Source organism: Rhinatrema bivittatum, chromosome 7, assembly GCF_901001135.1.
Source record: "Rhinatrema bivittatum chromosome 7, aRhiBiv1.1, whole genome shotgun sequence".
Classification (NCBI taxonomy): domain Eukaryota; kingdom Metazoa; phylum Chordata; class Amphibia; order Gymnophiona; family Rhinatrematidae; genus Rhinatrema; species Rhinatrema bivittatum.
This window is the reverse complement of record NC_042621.1, coordinates 137,445,167-137,469,838: the sequence shown is the minus strand read 5'-3', so window position 1 is coordinate 137,469,838 and position 24,672 is coordinate 137,445,167. Positions and strand designations below refer to the sequence as shown.

The 24,672-nt window shown below is 44.2% G+C and overlaps 1 protein-coding gene across 1 annotated transcript in view; it reads left to right on the top strand.

Annotated features, from left to right (window-relative positions):
* The window catches only part of HYDIN (HYDIN axonemal central pair apparatus protein), a 1,819,717-nt gene that overhangs the window by 968,291 nt on the left and 826,754 nt on the right, over positions 1-24,672 (top strand). The window contains exons 40-41 of the mRNA XM_029609235.1: positions 2,930-3,103; positions 21,542-21,759. Coding sequence (XP_029465095.1) covers positions 2,930-3,103; positions 21,542-21,759 — 392 coding nt within the window. The remainder of the gene's footprint in view (positions 1-2,929; positions 3,104-21,541; positions 21,760-24,672) is intronic.

Genomic DNA, 24,672 nt, shown 5'->3' with positions numbered 1-24,672 from the left:
CCAGAGTGACTCACTGCTCTCTTGATTAACAAATGTTGGAACCTATTCAAACCAAATCACACTACCTCAACACCTTTCCAAGGTGAGTAACTGAACTGAACTTTTCAACCTTTTTACTTAGGTATACACTGCTCCTAGCTTATTTCTAGCTTCTGTCTACTTTTTGGGTTTTTTTGTTTTGTTTTTTTTACATACAAACACTCAGTTCTGCTTACTAGCTGCCTTACAGACTTTTAAAAATAAACACACTTCCTACTGCTTACTAGCTGCCTTATTGACTGACTATTTAAAAATACAAACAGTCTAACTTGTTTATTCACTGCCTTACTGACTATTAAAAGCACAAACACACTAAATAATATTCCCAAATAGTTAACTTTTCCCCAATACATTTTAAAAAGACAATGTCCCAAGTAAAAACTTACTGATTCCTTTCAGCCACCAGCAAGGTGATCCTCTCCTCTCAGTGCTCCTACTGGAATGTTCATCTAGTCCATCTAGGAAGATGGCTTGCAGACAATCTTCTTGTTATCTGAGCTCAGTAGCCAGGGTCCTGAACTCCACCGTATACTCAGAGAGGGTCTGAGACCCTTGACGGAGGTGGAGTAGATTATGGCTGGCTACAGCTTGGTGGCCTGGGTCTTCGAAGGTCTGCTTGAAGAGAGAAACAAATTTGGATAGCTTGAGAGATACCCATGCCAGAGCCTTCCCTTCCAGGTGGGAAAGGATGAAGGTCACTTTGGTTGTTTCCTTCGGCAACAAAGATGGTTGCAGTGCAAACTGCATGAAGCACTGATTGACAAATCCACGACAGCAGCTTGGGTCCCCATAGTATCGAGGAGGTGCAGGGAGCGCCAACGATGCTTGGGGTAGCATAGAGACCGATAGGCCCACGGGATTGGTCAGAGCTGGATCTCGCAGCTGGGAACGAAGCTCTTCCACCGAAGAGGCTAGCGATTCCAAAGCCCTGCAATGTCCTTGAACTGTGACGGACAAACCCTGTAGGACCCTGGAGGCGGGAGACTCCTCTGAGACCATGGCCTTGGCAATCTGTTGCGCTTGGAGGTGGACCCTTGTCCTGGAGCCGTGGAGAACAGCTGCCTGGTAGGGACCAGGAAGCACCTGCCCCCAGGAGGCGGAGCACAGGAGGAGACAGAGGCTAGGATGAGTTTCACCACTGGAAGCCCAAGACCCCCCCTGGGTGGAGCCCATAGGGACCCGGGCTGCTTGGACTTAGGTGGGCCTCGCAGGGACTCCCAGAGAGGAAGTAGAAAGGCATGCCCACGAACAGCAAGGGAGCGCGGTCGGACTTCATGCTATTGGTCTGGAGGAGCAAGGAAGGCCAGAATAGTGTAGGTGATGACAAGGCAAGGGACAGAGCCAGAATCAGGAAACGTGGTCAATGAAAGCCGAGGTCAGAATCCGAGGATCAGTCAGAAGAGTAGTCAACAAGGCAGGGGTAAGGTTCTGGAGATCAGACGAGGTCACAAGGCAGGCAGAGGTCAGGATGCAGGCAGCAGAGAGGAAGGTCAAGGAACAGGCCGAGGTCAGTACCAAAGAGACAGTCCGAGGGTACTACCTGGGGAGACGGACAGACAGACACAGGAACAGAAGGACGCTGGAACAGAAGGATGCTGGAACAAGGCTGGAACAGTAGGATGCTGGAACAAGACTGTGAACGTGGAGGCAAACTAGTACACATGCAGTGCCTACCCGATTGCCAAGGCAAGGAAGTGCAGGCAGGGACTTCCTTATATCGTTGCATCAATCAGGGCGCGCCGCGGAGCTAGGACTCGCCCCTGGCCCTACAAGAGGCCGGGCTGTCCGCGCGCATGTAGGGGCGTGGCCAACACCACTGGAGACCTGGTGCACAGTGGAAGGCGCGGCGACCACCACCGCAGGACGCCGAAGCCTAGAGGATCTCGTGGCTGCCGCTGGGGAGGCCAACCCGTGACCTGCAGAGGAGCTAGCGAGGTGAGCAGGCCCGTGCATGGGTCGGATGCGGACAGGGCGCGCAACAATCCTTAGGTGATGTTAAAGGTAACTTGGGAAAATTTATAAATCTAAGATTCCTCCCTCTCAAAGAATTTTCCAAGTTTTCCAATTTATTATATAGTAACAAGTTTTCCTTCATTGCTGTATGAAATTCTTTGTTTTAACTATGTACGTCGGTTGTAATTCACTTAGGTATCTGTAGGCGATTAATAAAAGTCTTGTAAAGCTATAAGATGATCAACTTCTTGTTTAAATTTATCAATTTGTTGCCCCATGTTATTTTTAGAAAATTCTAAAATTTGTATGTGACTTTCAAGATCTGAAACTTTAGAGACCATGAGGTCAATATTTAAAACTAAACATTTAAATGGAGATAGATGGATGGTATATTCAGCCACATATCTAGCTAAATTAGAGCAGGCCTATAGTTATCTGATCTTCTGTGGCTGGGGCCAATGTGAATTTATTCGGGGGGGGGGGGGGGGGGGTTGGAATTGGGCCTCTGGCCCACAGAGTTCTATTTTGGTTTTATCTTTAACAGCACTATCTTTTAAAGATATCCAGGAAGTAGAAAATTATCAAGCCACACAAGGCCGGATAACTTAAAAACCTACCTGGCTGTTTTCAAACACAGCCGGTTAGGTTTTTAAGTTATTTGGCTACATATAGCTGGATAACTTTAAGCAAGCATTTTCAGCTAGACATTTATCTCGCTTAATATACAGGACAAGTTATTTGTAACTAATATACAAGACAAGTTATTTGGGCTACTTATGTTCTTATGTTCTTACTGAATATTGGCCCCATATAATTAGCTGGATAATGCAGAATATGTCATCAAATGTTATCCATATCATCAGCATAAAGTACAATTTTTTCTATACCATCCAGAACCATCAAATGAAACTCTGGCAATATTTTTTGTATTTTAAAGGAAAGACAGCTATGGCTGTTGGTTTGGCAAAGTACTATGGTGCAGCCTGCTTATCCATTGACTCTGTAGTGTTGGAAGCCATTTCTGTTGGAAACACCGCAGCAGGGCTTGAAGCACGAAAACTATGCATCAAGGCAGCTTTGGAAAAAGCACAACGGGACATGGAAGAAACTGGTAAGAAATGAATCTTCAGAAATGTATCACTGGCATACTATATGCATTGTGAAGAGCTGAAGGTGACAGTGATCATCACTGTCTCCTTATGGGCAAATATGTTTAGAATTTTCATGCATATTTACAATAATTTAAGCTTTCTAGACACCCAATATTCAGAGTTATCTGGCTAAGTTAGCCGGATAAAACTTATCTGACTAACTTATATGGGATATTTAGCAGCAAGGCCATACTGCTGAATATCCCCATATTTGGTGCTACTTAGCTGGGTAAGCTCTATCCAGATAAGTTAAACCTGATCTAGCTTATCCGAGGAACTCATCTAAATAAGTCCAAATATCAGCATTTATCGAACTAAGGGGGTCATTTTGTAAGCGTATCGCATGCGAAAAGTCCCTTTTTGAGCGTGATAGCTAGATCGGGGCGGAGTCAGGGCGGCGTCGGCACTGGAAGAGGAGGAGACAGGGTGGCGTCGGGGTGGACGCCACGGAAACTTCACTGATGGCGAAAAGGTAAGAGCCCTTATCGCCGCCAGTAGCGCACCCAATATTTTTATTTATTTATTTATTTATTTAATAGCTTTTAATATACCGGTGTTCGTGCAAGCACATCACGCCGGTTTACAATACAACTTGAGAAAGGAGGAAATTACATAAAACAGGGAGCGGGTAATGGAGCAGGAGCGAAAAAGGAGAAGGAGTGAGGGAGAAGGGTTCCAGGAGGAAAGGATAGCAGCTGAGAAAGTATAGTAGCGTAGAGGGATATACAACGTGACTTAATTAATGTAGGTTAAATATTGTTGCTAAATTACAGCATAAATTACAGCAATAGCACCACCACCACCAATTGAGCGAACACTTAAACTTTGGGACATCTATCAATCTGCCATTGATAAAGTATTAACCCAAATGAACCTTTTTCTGAATGCAAAAAAAATGGAAATTTTATATATCTGCCCTAAGTTAAGCAAAGCAAAAGAACTTGAAATTCATGAAGCTGCTAAAAATTATCCCATCTCCCTGGAGCTCCGAGATCTAGGAATTTTCCTAGACCAGTGATGGCTAACCTATGACACGCGTGTCAGAGGTGACACGCCGAGCCGTTTTGGCTGACACGCGCAGCGTTTCGAGGATTATCAGGAATTTATTTTTTTTTTATCGGCTGCGCCGAGCCTTTTCTTTTTCAGCTGCGCCGAGCCTTTAAATGTGTTTTTTAGTTTCCCCCTACCCTCCACCAATGCCCCCGGGCGCAAGGAGGCTCATGCGTCGCAGCGATGAGGCTCAAGACAACGCGCTGATGCTCCTCCTTCCTGCCTGTGCGGCCCCGGAAGTAAACGTTGCCGGAGCCGCGTGGGCAGGAAGGAGGAAGCGAATCAGCGCGTGCAGAAGAGGAGGAGCCGCCGCGGGTCGCTGCGAATCCCAAGTCGCAGCGGCCCAAGAAGAGGAAGAGGCCCGGTAGCAGGGCCGCTGCAGAGCCCAACCTGCGGCGACCCGCGAAGAGGAGGCCCAGAGGTGAGAGAGAGGCTGAGGGCCCGTAGAGTGCGTGCATGAGGTGAGTTGAGAGAGAGGACCTGAATGTTTGCAGAGACAGCATGTGAGAGCCTGTGTTTGTGTGTGAGAGAGAGAGAGCATGTGCCAGTGAGAGCCTGTGTATATGAATGATTGTATGAGAGAGAGCATGTGCCAGTGAGAGCCTGTGTATATGAATGATTGTATGAGAGAGAGCATGTGCCAGTGAGAGCCTGTGTGTATGAATGATTGTATGAGAGAGCATGTGCCAGTGAGAGCCTGTGTGTATGAATGATTGTATGAGAGACAGCATGTGCCAGTGAGAGCCTGTGTATATGAATGATTGTATGAGAGACAGCATGTGCCAGTGAGAGCCTGTGTATATGAATGATTGTATGAGAGAGAGCATGTGCCAGTGAGAGCCTGTGTGTATGAAAGAGAGCATGTGCCAGTGAGAGCCTGTGTATATGAATGATTGTATGAGAGAGCATGTGCCAGTGAGAACCTGTGTGTATGAATGATTGTATGAGAGAGAGCATGTGCCAGTGAGAGCATGTGTATATGAATGATTGTATGAGAGAGAGCATGTGCCAGTGAGAGCCTGTGTGTGTGAGAAAGAGAAATGCATGTGAGAATGAGAACCTGACTGTGTGTTTGAGGGAAGAAGATGGAGAAAAAAGAAACAGAAAAAAAGACAATATAAAAGGAATTGGCAAAAAAATAAGAAAGGGAAGGTGAAAAAAAAGCCTGTGACCAACCAATTAGAAAACTAAGATCAGACAGCAAAGGCAAAAAAAAAAAAATGTACTTTTTAGTGATTGGCACATGTACTCTTTGGGAATGTGCAAGAATAGCACTTTCTCAACGGATCTCACAATGTACGAGATCAGCATGGAGAAAGTGGAAGCCCACGGGGCCTGCACAGAGGAGGCAGCAGAATGGACTTTAGTGTCAGTAGCAGCAATCGGCACCTCCCCGATAGCCACGCGGCATCAGTGACAGTGGCAGCAGAGGATTGAGAGAGGTTCTGAGGTTGCTGGCAAAAGAAAGAGAGGGGGGGGGTCTACCTTTAGTGTGTGAATGTGTATGAATGGGACTCTGCCTGGGGGTGTATGTGTGTGAATGCATGGGTGCCTGCCTGGGGGTCTGTGTGTGTGAGAATGAATGTGTGCATGCCTGGGAGATGGGGAGGGAGTGTTGTGAACATGAATGGGAGCCAATAAAAGAAACCGACTGACAGATGAAGTTTGTAACGCTTGCTTGGACTTGAAGTGTACGAAATACCAACCTTCAATTGAAGATTTAGCCAATGAAATTCAGCAACAAAAAAGTCACTAAGCAGGTAAGGTAAAGAATTATTTGTTTTTGCTTTATTAATAAATACAGTATATATATTAAAATTATAACTTTGTTGATTAGAGCTACAAATATCACAAAATTATGGATTTTTCTAGAAGTGACACACCACCCGAGTTATGCTCGGTTTTTTTATGAATTTTGACACACTGAGCTCAAAAGGTTGGCCATCACTGTCCTAGACTGTGAATTCACACTGAAAGCGTGCGTTAAAAAATCATTCATAATGGATATTTTAAATTGAATGTTCTTAAAAGATTGAAATCCCTTCTATTTCCTAAAGATTTTAGAACAGTTCTGCAACCTCTTGTTTTGTCTAAACTAGATTACTGTAACTCAATGTTTTTAGGCCTTCCAGCAAATATTACTAGACCGTTGCAATTATTGCAGAACTCAGCAGCTAGACTTTTAACAGGTACTAGATGATCGGATCATATAACGCCAATATTAAAAGACCTTCATTGGCTGCCTGTTAAATATAGGGCACAGCATAAATTTCTATCATTCATTCATTCATAAAACCCTCTACAACGAAAAGATAGAATGGTTAACCTCAACATTACATTTCCATATCTCATCAAGAATAACAAGATCAGCAGGTACAGGGATATTGCCCATACCTTCACCTAAAATTACTCATCTAATTAATGTAAGGGAAAGAGCTATTTCCATTGCCGGCCCCCAACTGTGGAACTCTCTACCACAGGAACTAAGGATGGAATCAGACATAAAAATATTTAAAAGGGTATTAAAGCATGGCTATTTAAACAAGCCTTTCAAGAATGTTAACCAAATGATTACGTACCCTAATTGTATATATTCATATTTTATGTTTTATCTCTGCTCTTACTTTCCTTCATCTTTAACTGCTTAAATTTTATGATTAATTATTTTTACTATTTGTACTTAAATTATTATGAAACATTGTAATTTCTTCTTCTCATTTAATTTTGGAAATGCAAGTATTTTTAAATGAATACCTGTTAACTAATGTAAACCGAGGTGATATGTTCTCATGAAACATCGGTATATAAAAATAAATAAATAAATAAACCTTTTACGATGGTGCTATTGGGTGCGAAAGCCGGCAGCGATAACACTATGGTGGTGCGATCACTTCCGGCTTTCGCAGGCCCGCCCCCCTCTTCACACCCCTCCCCCCCCCCGCGCCCCCTGTTAGCGCCGGGATTCACAATCTGGTGCGAAGAAAGAAAATCCAGGCCTAAGTTATCTGGCTAAGTAGCTCCACCTGTTACGACCATTACCCGCCTACTGGATATCCAACTATCTTCTTAGCGAGATAAGTAGCTTATCCAGCTAAATGGCAGCCACTGAACATACTCAGATATTCAGTGGCCATCGCTTAGCCAGATAAGTTGCTACTTATCCGGCTAAAAAGCACTGAATATTGGCATCTATAGGGGTTTTTTCACCCTTTTTGCTACTAGAAAGTGTCAGGAGGTGAATAGCTAATCAAACAGGTGAATACAAATTTTGGGGCCTGTTCAGGTGGCCGAATGGTAGCATATTGCATACAAATGGGCATAGAGTGAAGGAAGTCATACCTGTCCCACTCTGAGCTATACATTAACGGCCTAAACTTCAGTCCCCACATAGTTTCATTTGCATACTCAATGAAACACTTATTTATCTCATTTTTGTACAGCAGAATTAATACATGTGAAAGCCAATTATTACACTTAAACAAACTGTCATATATTACCAAGCTCGCAGAGCACAAGGAATTGCTGGCAGACTACATCAGCATGTATAGAAAAGTTAGCCAGCATGCTTGTACATATCTATATACTTAACATTCATCTTTCCATCATAGCCTTCTTCTCCAAGAAGGCACAGCCATCACTAGACACTAGGCACGCATTTTTCCTTTATTCGTGCCAAGCTATCATCTTTTTCCATACTCTGGTATTTTTGCACTATCTTCCAATCCTTTCCACACTGGCCACTGATCTATGGAACCCCATCTTTCATGCACAAGGTTTCCATCACTGTATTACCAACTCTGCAGCCCCAGCACTTTTGCCAGTATACAGGGAAAACTGCCTTCATCCACCTCATTCTTGCAAACATGCTCACACATTCTGCATCATAGCCAGTACGTACATTGGCTGGCATAGTAATTTCTAAGCCAAGATGCCCTGTATATCTCATGCTGCCATGGCTCTGAAAAGTAATACATGCCAGTACTGAAGGTGACCACTATGCCACACAGCATCAAATAGCTGATTGGGCAGGCCCAATGAAGATTGTTTTTGCCCCTTTTCTCAAGTCTGCTGTTTACAATGCCCAATAAAGCACAGCATGCCTTTTAGTTGTCTAGGCTGGGCCCCTTAAAGATTGGAAAAGCACCAATTTAGCAGACATAATATTAAAATGCAGGCATTTCATGTACATGCTGATTGCTTGACTGAGAATGGCAAACTCCGCTTCTCTTCCTGCTGCCATGATCTGTCGCCCACCGGTCTTCTTTCACTTGGACATTCTCTCAACTCAAGTAAGTCTGGCTTTCTGAACTCCTGCTTTTCTGTGGGAGAAAAATAGGATTCTCATACATTGTTGATGGGTCCAGTGGTGCATTCGTCCATGTCCAGTGCTGTTAGAGTGCAAGTGTGTCTTGATGAAAGATTTAGCTTTATATTTCAAGGTTTTCTTCCACTAACGAGAGTATTCTTGGTTTTTATTGTTTTGCAGACCAACCCAGACCCCATCCCTGCATTAGCCTTGGTATAGGGGCACCCTCCTTCACAGTCAGGAATGCTACAGTAAAGGAGGTAAGGGTACCTCTATGGTTAGTGAAAGACCCAAAGAGATACAAGGGCCCAGTGGATCAGCTGTTATTGGTATTTCCCTGTACATATCTCTCGTCTCACATGGAATCTAGTATGTGTTATTTCTGCAAGTATCTTTTAATGTGCTGTCTTTCTCTGTCTGATATGCTGGTGTGGTGCCTGATGTCATCTCAGTTTTTTTCTGAATGCCATTTAATCTAACTTTGACACTGTAACTGCTCCTCATTTATGTCCCTCTGTTGAGCCTGTGTATGTGAGTTATGTGATTATTTTCTTTCTTTGCTTTTAGAGCAGTCTTTTGTTGCTTAAACTGCAAAGCATGTTCTCTTTCTGGCTTTGCAGAGTTGGATCTGTCATCTGTTCTTCTCTTGCTTAGAAATAGCGAGATGCTATTACAAATTTAAAAAATTTTTAAGCCACAATAATTTACCTTAACTTGAAGAAGCACCTACTTATATAACAAAATATATAACATAAACATAAATTACCTTTTTTAAAAAATATTATAAAAAATGAACAATAGCCACATATATATATCCCCTAAATCTCACACTATAAAGGTGAATTTTCAAAACAGTATGCACATAAAAATTAGTATATACGTGCATAAGTAACCTTTATTCACATATTCCATATTTTATGAGTCTAACATATGCGCACATAAACGTATAAAAAAAGGGCGGTCTAAGGGTGTTCCCAGATGGGGCAAACAGTTATGCATGTAAGATACTATTTTAAAAGGCACTAAAGTGCCTCATTTTACAACTTACTCGTATATTTTTATTATGTAGAACTGACCGGTCGAGAGGTCTGGGTGAACTGAGGCGAGATAAGCTGAAGAACCAGGAGGGTTTTGATGAACTGCAGAAGGACTTGGCGAACTGATGGATTAATTAGTAAAACTTGTAATTTCATCATTATAAAATACATCAGTTTATGTGAATAGGTCCTATTTTACTTTCATGTGTAAAATGTGCGTACACTTTTTTAAAATAGGTGGGTAAAGTACATGCGTTCAATACATTCTGTGCATTCACTTGTAAGCCTATATACGCGCGTATGTTGCAGGATAGAGATAAAAAATACATATATTGAAAGAGAGAGCAAATTTTTATTATCACAAAAATTATTATAGAATGGGCAGCATTTTTATAGATCTGCTTATAGTGGAGTATAGTTTGTTGTATGGTTATCAGGTAGGCATCTCTCAGCAGTGTTAGGCTGGTTTTCTCATAGGCGGTGTTGTCTCAGATGTATTAGTGGGTAAACAGTCTTTGTCGGCTACGTTCTTTATTTTTTTAGGTCATGTAAATCTAGTACATCAGTCCTTGAGTTTAATGATCAGACTGGAGTAGTCCTTTTATTAATAGCGAATGTTGTGGTCTCTACCGCTTCCCTCCGGTTTGGGCCCAAACCCGCCTACCTCCGCTTCAGGGTTCACCGCTTTCCGCCCGCTCCGGACCCCGGGGGCTTCTCTCACTCCACGTGGCGGCCGCCATTACGTGCCTGCTTCTCTTCAGTCTCGCGCGCGCGAGGACGTCCGTCTTGAGCGCTCAGCTCCCGGAAGCCTGGCCCCGCCCGTGTTGCTGACGTCACGCCCAAGTCCCGATATAACCGGTGCTCAAACTCTCTCTCATCGCCTTGCAACGAGGTTCACAACTCCATAGTTGTTCTTAGTTGTGTTCCTGGTGATCTCCACGTTGTCTGCTTCTGACTCCGGTTTGCTTCTGACTCCGCTTCAGCCTGCTGCCTGCCTCCGACTCCGGTTTGCTTCTGACTTCTGCTTCTGCCTGCTGCCTGCCTCTGACTCTGGTTTGCCTCTGACTCTGCTTCTGCCTGCTGCCTGCCTCTGACTCCGGTTTGCCTCTGACTCCGCTTCAGCCTACAGCCCGCTTCAGCCTCCGGCCTGCTTCCGACTCCGCTTCAGCCTACAGCCTGCTTCAGCCTCCGGCCTGCTTCCGACTCCGCTTCAGCCTACAGCCTGCTTCAGCCTCCGGTTTGCTACCGACTCTGCTTCAGCCTACAGCCTTCTTCAGCCTCCGGTTTGCTACAGACTCCGCAGCCGCCCGCTGCCCTGCCTTCAGCCGGCCCTCGGCCCTATACAGGCGGTCCCCTGCCTCCCGGGTACCTTGGACTTCCTATCCTTCTTGCTTGCTCTGGTCCCGGTCTAAGCCTACCTCTGCCCCTGGACTTTCTGCCTCAATTCCGAGTCCCGGGGACCCGGTGCCCTACGGGCTCCTCCCGGGGGGTCCCTGGTTCCTGGGTGAACACCTCCTGCTTGTGGCTCCGCCCCCCGGCCAATCCTGTCTCCCTTGGTAGGCCAGCCCAAGGGTCCACTATCTCTCCAGCAGTGTCCAACTGCAACAGTTTGCAAGGCCATGGACTCGGCAGAGGCCCCAAGCCTGCAGGCCATCCCGGGGATGGCACAATGCCTCCAGCAGCAACAGCACTGTATCGACACGCTTGCTGCTACTGTGGAACAGCTGGTCTCCCGCCTGGAGGCCTCTCCTCCGGAACCGCCTCCAGCCCCACCTCCGGCTCCAGCACCCAGTTCAGCTTCAGTGACTCAGCTACCCACGCCGACCCGGTATGCCGGGGATATCAAGACATGCCGTGGCTTTTTAAATCAGTGCTACGCGTGTTTTGCCCTCCTGCCTGCACAGTTTCCCTCAGATGCAGTTAAAGTAGCATATATATTCTCGCTACTGGATGGTAAGGCCCATGACTGGGCTTCACCCATGTGGGAGCGTCAGGATCCCTTGCTACAGAATCTGCAGGAATTCGTCCTCAACTTTCGCCTTGCTTTTGATGATCCTGCACGCCAGACCACCGCGGCCTCGGAGCTCTTGCACCTCAGGCAAGGGACACGCTCGGTGTCCGATTACACCATAGACTTTCGCACGCTGGCCATGGAAGTTGGCTGGCGGGATGATTGCCTTAGGGGAATCTTCCTGGAGGGGCTTGCCAGTCGCATCAAGGATGAACTAGCAGGCCGGGACCTCCCGGAGGACTTAAATGACTTAATTGACATCGCTGGCAGGGTGGATCGCCGCCTTCAGCAGCGGGATAAGGAGACCCACTCCTACCGTAAAGCATCACCACAGTCGTCCACTGCCACCAGAACCCCGGCTCCTAAGGCTCTTCCGGCCTCTGTCAGCAGTGGAGAACCCATGCAATTGGGTAGATCTCCACTAACTCCCGAAGAAAGGAGGAGGCGCCGCTCGCTGGGCCTCTGTCTCTCCTGCGGAGGCAAGGGGCACTTCCTCGCCAATTGCCCGGAACGTCCGGGAAACGACCGTGCCTAGGTTATACCGAGGAGCTACACCTAGGCTCTACAGGATCAGCTCCTCTATGTACCTTGCCAGTGACTCTGAAATACCCCGGTGGGGAACTCCAGATCCGGGCTTTCATCGACTCTGGTGCTGAGGGGAATTTCATTGTGGCCGATCTGGTGAATCAGCTGTCTCTCCCCACGCAACGGAAGGTTCCTCCGCTACGGATTTCCTCTATCTGGGGCACGCTGCTTCCTGGTACCATCACCTGCTCCACAGCCCCTTTGACTCTCCAGACAGGCTTGTTCCATTCAGAGTAGTGGGCTCAGGCTATGCAGAGAATGCAGGACTACACCCTGTTCATGGAAAAGCTAAGTGATTATTTGTCTTTGTGGATATCCCATTTCAGTTTGAACAACGTCCCTCCTTTCCTAATTCCTTGCTACCACAGATATAGCCAGCATAAACTTGGGAGTTCACCAAGAGCTGTTACACACTCAGGGCCCCTGGTCTTTCAAAGAAAAATCATTTGATATCAGCCTCTTCAAGAAAAGGGCAATTCTGAATGTATTGAAGACATTCAGATATTGGGTGGCCAACAAAAATATTCTAGAGCAGATAGAAAACCAAATAGTCATGTTCTTCCATATGTCAGGAAGATGTTAGATTATCATATGCCAGGCTGGCAGGAAGAGATTAGGCAAATAGATTAGGTTATCACATGATATGCCTCCCATATATAGTCCTTGAACCAGAATATAGCAGATAGACTCTTCCATGAGTGAGATCTATCTGAGATGAATCTGTGGCAGTCCTTAACTGGAAGGTATCAATTTGTAGGAGACAGTATACTAGAGTCCAGGAGGATTGAAAAAAACATTAAGAGCCAGAGTGGAAGCAATGAAGGATGTGCAAGGGCATACATGAGATGCATCTTTTTGCCACAATCCAAACAGAAAGGTATCAGTTTTCTGCTCTAGCAGGAGATCAGAAGGCAGGCTAACATTAGTTGCCTTTTCCCTTCACTGGGGGGACAGTTATTTCTATAACACTGCTTGGAGTATGTATTGCTATTCAGATACCAAAAGAGTCAGACCTGCTCCATGGAGCTTATGATCTAATCAAGGCAAGACAAATCAAGGCAAGAGGCTTCAGGAAATATATTTATTATCTAAAATATAGTTAACAATGCTATGATCAGATAACTAGGGTTTATGATTTAAGCAGCATCAAAAAAGTGGGTTTTAGGTGGGATTTGAATATGGCAAGAGAGGGGAGCATGATACATCAACTCAACCAAGCTATGCCAGCAGATAGTTCAATAAGACAGAAAATGCAAAGTCAGGAGTTGACAGTGGAGAAAAAAGGAACAAATACTGTAGGAGCAACTTGCCCAATGATTGGAGTTCATGGATCCATACCTTCAGACTCCACCTACTGTCATAACTCTGAGATTTTTATCTTCTTCTCAATTTCTTAATTTAATACCAAACTCCTTAAAGCTTCTCAGTTATGATCTTGCTTTCTTACCCAAGCCCTCTTATTTTTTTTCTTAGTGTTTGTCCTGTTTGCTTGAGTAAAATGTAAGCTCCAGAGAAAGGGACTGTTCATAATGGGACCAATATTCAAAACGCATTCAGTGCTTGACAGCCGAACATGTAGGACTTATCCGGCTATCTAGCAGGTCGCTGAATATATGGCTAAGTTCAGCAGCTGCTAGATAGCCAGATAAGTCACATATCTGGCTACCTCTTAGCTGGCTAGATAGTGGGTGGATTAAGGTGGCGCTACTTAGCCAGTTAATGTATTCATAGGTTTTTTTTACTTGTGCATGCATGTTGTGAGGCACATTTACATGTTATTTTATAACCTGTGTATATCATATACGTGTAGCTTATAAAATACAGGAGTAGCTTTTTGCTCGTCCACATACATGCGTATATGGGTACATGCGCAACTGTTTGAAAGTTATCCTTTGTGGTTTTTGTTGTCCAAATGCATGACTCTCCATTTTTTAGGATTAAATCTTAGTAGGTGAATTGAAGAAGCTTGAACTCTGTACAGAAGCAGATGTCAAGCAATGATGTCATTTAGGAAAAGGGGTTATGTAGTCTTAATGACACTGGGGAAGATAAGTCATTGCAGCTGAATTTTAAGTAGAATGTAGAGGGGAAAGCTGGTTTAGTGAAGACTTGTAAGGAGCAGGTATTTATTTATTTATTTGCTTACATATTTTGTATACCGTCATTCCAAATGAAGACCACAATGGTTCACAAGATAAAATATACATAATATGCAACTAAAATCTAAATATAAACAAAACATTATAAAATAATGTTATCAAAATATAGAACAACATTAAGAAGGTTGTAGTAGTTTTAGTCAAGAGGAGGTAGTAAGATTGGATAAGGGTTTGGTCGCTTTTGCTCTTGTTACAGAGAAAGAAAGGACATTACCAAAATCCAACCCTTCCATTTAAACATATAGTCCATCATGAAACCCTGAGACTAGGAAGTTCTCCAAGCCTGTTCACAGAGAACCATTAGTCATTGCTGCACTCTTAGATCCAGTCTCTGATTCACACAGCCTTCATATAGAGAAAGGTGTAATATGAACCTGTGAACTCTGTGAATGTGTCCTAGCCTTTAGGAAGTAATCCAGCAGGAGTTCATATGGTTTTAAATGGAAGTTTGCCATATGGTCTGAAGGTAAATCCCTACATTCTCTTTTGCGCCACACAAAATCTGTTTGAATGCCTTCTACATTGCTCAAAATCTAATCTCAGAACCTTACAAATATAGGGGCAGATTTTCAAAGGGGTACGTGCATAAGAGACGTGCGTACCCCCTGAAAACCTGCCCCAAGCTCCCCCTGCGCGCGCCGAGCCTATGTTGCATAAGCTGCTGGCTCGCGTATAGCCCCAGGACGTGCGTAAGTCCCGGGGCTTTGCTTGGGGGGCGTGTTGGGGGCATGGTGCCGGCCAGGTGCATGACCGAGGCCTCCTAAACTACTCCCGGGCTGGGGAATGGCACGTCGGCAGCCAGCCTGTGTGCGCGAGTTACGCCTGCCTCGGGCAGGCGTAACTTTTAAAATAAAAGTAGGGGGGGTGATTTAGTTAGGGCTGGGGGGTGGGTTAGGTAGGGGAAGGGAGGGAAAGGTGGGGGGGGGAACAAAAAAAAATTTCCCTCCAAGGCCGCTCCGAGGGAGGGAACGGGCAGCGCGCGCAGGGCTCGGCGCGCGCAAGATGCACAAATGTTCACCCCCTTGCGTACTTTTGTTTGTGCAGGGTTGTGCGAACAAAAGTACGCCCGCGCGCTTCTTATAAAATCTACCCCATAAAATGTTCCATATTGGGTTAGACCAAAGGTCCATTGAGCCCAGCATCTTGTCTCTAACAGTGGCTAATCCCAAATAGTAGAGCCAGTTTCTTGTTGCTCACTCACAAGGATAAGTGATAGGTTTCCTGGACTCACCTGTTTAATAGCTATTTATGGCCTTTTTCTCCATGAAGTACCCAAGTCCTTTTTAAACCCAGCTATGCTAGTTGCTTTGACTACATCCTCTGGGAACAAATTGGCATTACATTTGCTACCCTCTAGTCCTCAAGTATAGAGGCAGATTTGAATGATAGGTTACAGATTACCAGTAGTAGGTCTGTAGATTCATATTTGAATTCCTTTAGTACTCTGGGGTGAATGTCATCATGTCCCAGTGATGTGCTTCTATTTAGTTTGGCAATTTGCTCTAGTATCTCTTCCAGATTCAACCTGATTTAATTCAGTTTCTCTGATTCATCACCTAGAAAAAAAAAGTTCATGTGTGGTTATCTCCCCAACATCCTCCTCATTAAAGACTGAAACAAAGAATTAATTTAGTTTTTCTATTATGGCCTTATCCTCCCTGAGTATCCCTTGCACCTCCTGGATGTCTAATGGCCCAACTGACTCCCTTGCAGTTGTTTTTTTTTTTTAATGTATTTGAAAAAAATTGTATTTTTTTTTATTCATGCTAACTCTGCCATCATAACTTTAGATTTCTGGCATTTGCATATCCCCTCTTACTAGTAGCTGATTAAAGTAATTTGAAATCATTCTTTTCCACATCCTCATAGATATGACAATATAATTTCTTTTGTTTAAAGGAATCCATTTAGATACCTTACTGTGAAACATGTGCCCCTGAGTAACTGTCAGCTTCCCCTCATGATTTAGTTTAAATCTGCTCTATTTCCTTTATAATTGTTAGTACCTGCAACCAGGATCCACTTTGGTTAAGGTGAAGTCCAACCCACTGGAGTAGACCCTTCCTTTCCCCATTCCCTAATCCAGCGGTTCTCAATCAGTGTGTCGCCAAGCACCGGCAGGTGTGTCGCGGCTCCCAGTGTCCCACTGCACCGCTTGTGCTTCCCTTCTCCCCAGGGGTGGGGCCAAAGAATGGAGAGATGCTGCGTGCCACCGCCAGTTGAAGAGTGGAGAGACCTGTGCGCCGCCGCCGGAGGCCAGGCCAGCGGGGCTGAAGAATGGAGCGACACTGCATTCCACCACCGGAGGCTAGGCCGGCGGCTGAAGAGTGGAGAGACCTGTGCACCGCCGCCAGCTGAAGAATGGAACAATGCTGCGCGCCACCGCCGGAAGCCAGGCCGTTGGGGCCGAAGAATGGAGAGACGCTGCGTGCTGCCGCCAATGGCTAAAGAGTGGAGGGATCTGTGCACCTCTGCCGGAGGACAGGCCAGTGGGGCCGAAGAGCGGAGAGACCCTGTGCACCTCCGGAGGCCAGGCCAGTGGCGGCTGGAGAGACGTTGCACACCACCGGAGGTCAGGCCAACGGCTGATAAGCGGAGGCCAGGCTTATTGGGCCAAACAATGAGAAGAGGCTCCATGTGAGCTTGTGTGTGCGTGTGTGGTAGAATGGGTGCTTGGGTGCATGAGTGGCAGCTTTGTGTGTGTGTGTGTGTGTGTGTGTGGTAGAATGGCTGCCTGGGTGCATGAGTGGTAGAATGGGTGCCTGAGTGCATGAATGAGAGCTTGTGTGTGTGTGTGTGGTACAATGGGGGCATGAGTGGCAGCTTTGTGTGTGTGTGTGGTAGAATGGGTGCCTGGGTGCGTGAGTGGCAGCTTTGTGGGTTGTGGTAGAATGGGAGCAAGAGCATTTGTGTGTGATTGAGAGCTTGTATGTAAGTGACAAAGCATGTGTGTGATTGAGAGAGAAACTGGTCAGAGGTGATGTGTTTCTGTGAGAGAGAGACAGACTGGTCAGCAAGGTGACTGGTGTCTGGAGAGAGACAGAGACTGGTCAGCGAGGTAACTGTTGTCTGTGGAGAGAGACAGACTGGTCAGGGAGATGACTGGTGTCTGTGTGAGAGAGACAGAGACTGGTAAGGGAGGTGACTGTGTGTGTGTGTGTGTGTGTGAGAGAGAGAGAGAGAGAGAGAGACAGAGACTGGTCAGGGAGGTGACTGGCGTGTGTGTGAGGAAGATATACTAGTTAGGGAAGTTACTGGTCTGTGTGAGACAGACACTGGTTGTGACTGGTTGTGGGCCCTAAGGAAGAGGACTGTGAGGACAGAGCTTCAGCAGCCACTGCTGCTTCTGGTGAGTGATATTGGCCTGCAAGGGAAAGGATTAGGGGAGTTGCTGGAGAGAGCAAGTAAAGCTGGCTTTTTAAGTTTATTTTTCTTGATTGACTGCCATTTTAATTATTGGGTATTATGTGATGTGTCTGCTGTTTTGAAATATTTCATTGATATTTGGACAATTTTTAATAATTTTTTATGAGTTTTTAATTGTTGGATATTATTCTGTTCATCAGCTGTTTTGTAACATTTATTAGTATAGTTTTACAAATATTTCTAAGTGGGTATCTATCTGTAGCAGCTTGGCTTGCTCTGTTTTCCTAATAGGAGGTGTATTAGTGTTTAGGGCCTGATTAAATATTTGTAGTGGTAAATTACTGTCTTTTCATATAGAGGGGTATTGTGCCTGCCAGTAAAGAGAGTTTGTTTTGTTTTTACTGTGATGTCATCAGAACCAGAATATCTTTTTTTGTATGGTGAGTTGTACCGGTAATGCCCTAGTTCTGCTCTGCACCCATTTTTGGGGGCCAAGGGGGTTCCTGAGGATGCAGAATGTATATTTACATTTTGCCTTGTGATGGTCACATGTTCAGTGTATCATGCATGTGAGAACCATCTGTCAGGTGTGTCCCAGCCGAAAAAAGGTTGAGAACCACTGCCCTAATCAATCTAAAGCTCTCCTCCCTGCGCCATTGTCTGATCCATGCATTGAGACTCCAGAGCTCAACCTTCCTCTGGGGTCCTGCAGGCTAGGGATGTGCAGAGGGACGCCATAAGTTGCATTCGTGATTCGGATTCATCGGGGAGAAAATGCGTTGCATTCGGCTGTATGGCGCCCCGATGCGTTAATACGGCGAATTCTGTTCGTGTCCCGACTAAAATTAAAATTAACTACAACACCCACCCTCCTGACCCCCCCAAGACTTACCAAAACTCCCTGGTGGTCCAGCGGGGAGTCCGGAAGCCATCCCCTGCAGTCTCACACCCTTGGTGCCGGTTTCATCATGGCGCCGATAGCCTGTGTCACAGGGGCTACCGGTGCCATTGGTCAGCCCCTGTCACATGGTCACCGGTGCCATCTTGTGCTCCTACCATATGACAGGGGCTGACCAATGGCACCGGTAGCCCCTGTGACATAGTATGGGCAAAGGCTATCGGCGCTATTTTGAGTATTGGCATCGGACGGCCGGAGTGCAGGAGGTCGCTCTGGGACCCCCGTTGGACCCCCAGGGACTTTTGGCCAGCTTGGGGGGCCTCCTGACCCCCCAAGACTTGCCAAAAGTCCAGCGGGGGTCCAGGAGCGACCTCCTGCACGCCGGCAGTCCGATGCCAATACTCAAAATGGCGCCGATCGCCTTTGCCCATACTATGTCACAGGGGCTACCGGTGCCATTGGTCAGCCCCTGTCACATGGTAGGAGCACAAGATGGCACCGATGGCCATGTGTCAGGGACTGACCAATGGCACCGGTAGTCCCTGTGACAAAGGCTATCGGCCCGTGATGAAACCGGCACCGAGGGTGTGAGTGCAGGGGATGGCTCCCGGACCCCCCGCTGGACCACCAGGGAGTTTTGGTAAGTCTTGGGGGGGTTCAGGAGAGTGGGGGGTTTGTTTAAATTTTTATTTAGGTGGCCGTATAATTCGGTGAATATTCGTGTATTCGTGGGGAATCACTATACGTTTTGCTTCCCCACGAATACTACAAATAGTGCAGTATACGTTGCGGATCGCCAATACGGCGAAAACGAATGCACACCCCTACTGCATTCAAAACCGAGAGCATTTCTGAGAATACAACCCTGGAGGTTCTGGATTTTAGTTTACTAATTAGCTTAAATTTAATCCACAGAGCCTACATATTCTTATGTCATGGTCCATAGCAACTAGTTCCTCTCCTAAACTCTCTAAAATATTAACTAGTTAATGGGTGAGGTGCACTTACTTCATACCAGCCAGGCAAGTTATCAAGTGATCCTCATGGCTACCAGCCATCCAGCTTCTATACTGATACAAACAAAATCACCAGTAATAATGCAATCTTATCCCTGCCCCCCTAGACACACCACCTGGAAATTGCATCATCGATACAAGAGGATAATACATCATTTGGAATGTAGGTTCCAGCTACAGGAACATTTTCTGCCACTGAAAGGAGATGCTGTCCTTCTTGGTATCTTTGCTCCTTTAAAACAGCACAGAGGCTACCAGAAAGGAGGTGGGACACCTCCACTATGTCCCTATTGGTCTCATTAATATTTCTCTGTCTCCTGTTCTGGTATCCTTGTTCTGGTATCCTTGTTCCTCCAACATAGCACAGGAGCTACTAGCATGGAGGTGGGACTGCTCTATTATGTCCCTGAAAGAGAATTTATGTACAAGTATGAGTTTGTACCAATGAGGATCCTTACAGATAAGTAAAGTCTATCCACTACAAACTTAGGGAGTGTAAATATGAAAAAGGACTGTAGGGAGGATAGGAATAAAGATTCAGATTCAAATTCCCAATGACAGATAATAGCCAGCCACCACAAATAAATTGAACAAAAAGAGGAAAAGAAAAAAAATAGTTTAATTCAGTAGACTACTGAAAAGCCAGTGGAATTTAAACAGAAAAAAGAAAAGACACGAATTCAAGGCTCACCTCAGTGAACTAGCACTTATTACCACTTGCAGAAGATGGAAACCCATATCCTGTACATTCTTTAGTTGTCAGGTTTATATGGGCTTACTTCAACCGAAGCCTTCCCTTAAGCCGCATGTTCTTTCATGGCATATCATCAAGGTTCTAACTCAGCTGATAAAGTCCCTTTTGACTCTCCAGACTCTGAATTAAAGTACCTGCTATTTGCTAGTGGTCACTTCAGCCTTAAGATTCAGAAAATTTTAGATTTTAATGATTTATCCATTAAGTTCCATCAGAACAAGATCGTGCTCCCACACATCCCAAGTTTCTACCAAAGATGGATTCAGATTTTCCCCTTAGTCAATCATTCTTCCAATATTATTCTCTAACTTGTTTACACTTAAGGGGGAAGTTGCATTTCACAGATGGTATTACAAGAAAGCTGCTGCCTTCTATCCAGATTGGACTGTAGCTCTTAGAACTTTACCCATTTTTGTATCTTTAAAACATAAAAGCCTGTCCTCATTCCAGGCAGCAGAGGGCCCAAATCCCACAGCCAGCATCCCAATCTTAAGATGGGACAGGGTTTTTACTGCATAGGGTGAGATAAGATGAATCAAGAGGATACTTTATGAAAACGTGACAAACAATTTCTTACAGTGAGAGAGAAAAATGTGACTGTTGGTCTCCGCAGAAAAACTAGAACTGATGGACCTCACAAAATATCTATGATATGGGATGGCATGCTCATGCTCAGTGGAGCATGTCAAAAGCTTCTAGAAGTTAACCCTAGAATCCTGTATCAGTGTGTGTGTGTGTGTGTATGTTTGTGTGTGTGTTATGGATGCTTCTAGAAGCTTTTGATATGCTCCACTAAACAGATGGAGCTCATTTCACTTGGCAGGCACTGATTATCCTATCTTAAAAATCACTTGCCAAACTCATTGTATTTGGAGGTCTGAGATTCTTAAAGGGAAATAGCTGTATAAGCAAGTTCATTAATGATGCTTTGCTATGGCCATGCCTCAGATTTCTCCTGCAGAGCTAGCTTTTTCTTTCATTCAGAAGAGCCACTGGAGAGGCTCTTGCATGGAAGTAGTGGTTTCCTGGAAGGATGATGTGAAAAGATTGTGCACAGTGAAAGATGTCACATAAGGAACATATCTTTTCTCTTAAGGATATTGCTGATAAGGCAAACAAATGTTTGTTGATTTTTCTGCCTGAAGTATTGGGTAATTGAGTATATTTCTGATGTTTGAAAATTATTGTTAATTTAGACTTTGTGTCAATCTAACAGGTTTTAGCCTTGAAGGCATTGCAGGGCAGTCAGCCTATGCGACAGGAGGACTAAGCATTGAGGCAGTGGCTAAGCACACTGCAGAAGGAAGTCAGGCCACTGAGATCAAAACTGCACCCCAGTCTAGCATCTCTAAGGGGAACAAGACCAGCACTGGAGGGGGAAAGATTCAGGGATCACGGCAACAGCACCACCAGTCAGAACTTGCTACATCACAGGTAAAATTAATTATACTCCTGAAAACACATTCTGAAAGAATCTCCTGTTTAGGATTGCAATACTTTGAGAGAGTATATGTGGGACTTAGTACTGGTATAGCAAGGGATGTTACAGATCAGGACTGAGGTGCATTGGCATAGGTGCATGTGTTGTGTTATTTGGATTTCTTCATAATATAAACTTGTAATACTCCCTAGAAGGGCACATAAAATATTAGAGGGTCTGGCAAATGAGTGCCAGTCAGTGTTTCCTCCAATTTTTGACAGGCTATCTGTGCAAAAATGTTCTTCTGTGTAACCTTTTATAAGCTGAGTTCACATTTCATTTTGTCATATTTGAATAACCTGAACCTAAAGGGGACAGTTTTCAAAAAGCTTAGGGGTAGATTTTAAAAGGACCGTGCGCACATCCACGTACTAAAGGCCGCTGTCCCAGCTGTCATCTGTCCTGCCTGCCCCTCCCCGACCATGCCCCCTGGTCCGCCCCTTTTTCAAGACCGAGCACTTATGCACATATCGGGCTTTATGCACATGCCTGGGCCCTTTTGAAAATGCGTGCAGTACATGCAAGGCCCGGCCACGCACGTAAAGCCCAATTTTTGTGCACATGGGCCTTTTAAAATCCGGCCTTTCGGCTCCTACCTTTTGGAGTTAGGCTCCTAAATTTAGGTACCTAAAAAGTGAGTGGCTACAGGAGTGGAGTTAGGATGTAGAAACAAAGTTAGGAGTTTAGCACTGATTTTCAGAAGTAGGCACTTAACTGAGGATCCTAAATCTAAGTAAACGACTAAAGGCCTACATTTAGGAGCATAAGTTTTAGGATCCTAAATTTATATGAATTTTCAGCTAAAAAAATAAGGCTTCTAAGTTTGGCTGAAAATAGGTGCCAAACTTAGGGTCCTACATTTAGCAGCTCAGCTTTTTTTTTAATATCAGAAATATGATTCCCTAAAGAATTTTAGGAAATAAGTTAAAACTTTTCTTTTTAATTTAGCTTATTTTTAGATGCTTTAATTTTATTACCGGTAACTGTTATTTATTATTTTACACTGAGAAATATTGCTTTTAATATTTATTATTTTTAGTTGTCATTTTTTATGATTTTGACTTACATCATATTTTTTAACAGTTGTTTTAAAATACTATATTGTTTTGTTTTTACCTATGATTATATATGTTATTTTGTTCATTGCCTAGGCCTTTTGTGTAAGGCGATTCATAAATTTTAATGAATGTAAAATGTAAATGTAAATATCAGCCTCATTGTATAATCCATTGAACCCATTAGAAATATCTAACTCATCAACTCAAAGCTGGAGAAACATTACATCTCACTGAAATTTCAAATCTCCAACACTTTGACCTTGAAGTAGGATTAGTTTAGTTTAATTAATTTCTTGATTAATTGTAACTTTTTACAAAAGTAAATCAGAGTGATGTACAATAAAAACATTTCAAAGCTAACATAAGTTACTAAAACATAAACCAATGCAAGTCATAATAAATTTCTAAAATTAAAATAAAATATAATTTAAGCAATTGTAAGGAAAACTAACAGAGGACTTGTCAATAATAAATTCTTAGATTATTCCTCTTACCAGTAGACTGCATTTGGTACTGGGATCTACTTTCTCATGTAATCTTGGAGTTTTAGAAATAATTTCTTTTATAGAGAAAGAAGTCTTGAGGTATAGGAGAATAAAGGAGGGCAATTTTACAGGAGAAGGAAGCTAGAGAGAGATAGTTTAGTTCCCGTTTTCTTGCAAACCCAAACATTTGCTAATGTACTTGCTCTTCCTTCTATAAGGGTTCATCTCAGCGCCATAGTGGCTTACGATGTTAGACTTATGGCATGTTAAACCTCCAGTACCATGGGACCTGAATGTTTTCTTTTCTCAATTGATGAAGTAATCTTTTGAACCAATAGAATTGGCTTCTTTTAAATTCTTGACATGAAAAGTAGTGTGTCTTGTGGCAGTAACATCAGCCAGAAGTGTCAGTGAATTCCAAGCATTAGTTCGCTATCCTCTATATTTCCAGTTCTTCCACAATAGCGTAATGCTCCACATTCACCTGAAGTTATTCCCAAAACTCATCTCAACTTTCCATATCAATCAGCCTCTCATTTGTTTACTTTCTTTCTAAAGTCACAACATGTACTTGATATACCAGTACATGAAGGAAAGAAAATCCTTCATACTTTGGATTTGAAAGGGCCTTAGCCTACAACAAGAAAAGAACTTGGCTACATTGCTAAGCTTCAAATTTCTTGGTATTGTACAATCCTAATAGGCTTGGCATAGAAGTCATAAAGCATACCTTGTCCAACTGGATGGCAGACTGTATTCAGCACTGCTATATGGTCTCAAGCCTACAAATCATAAACTCTGTAAAGCTCATCAAGTAAGAACTATGGCTTTGTCCATTGCTCGCTTCTGAGAGGTTCCTTTTGAAGGCATCGCAAAGCTGCAATATGGATGTCAGTACATAGTTTTATGTCCCACTGCTATGTAGCACAAATAAAGGTGGGGAAACAATGCGGTACTCACAAGGCAATGCTCATGTGGGAATTTCCACACGTTCTCAGTAGAGCTAAAAGCTCTAGCAGCTAAGGTCTGGATTTATCAGAATGCACTAAATATCACATGCGCAAATTGTAATAACTTTTTTGCACTGATGTATTTCCTACATACAACCACTGGAGGGACCATGTTGAGAGAGAGAGAGAGAGAGAGAGAGAGAGAGAGACTAGCCATAATGCACTTACACTAGAATGGTATTTATATCTCTATGGGAGGCCCACCTAGTCACTCGAGGTGAGGTTTTGGTATTAGTGTAGAGGTTAGGGACCACTTTGACATTCAAAGTGAGACGTATGAATAGAACAGTGCTCTCTTGTGAAGATTTGATGAC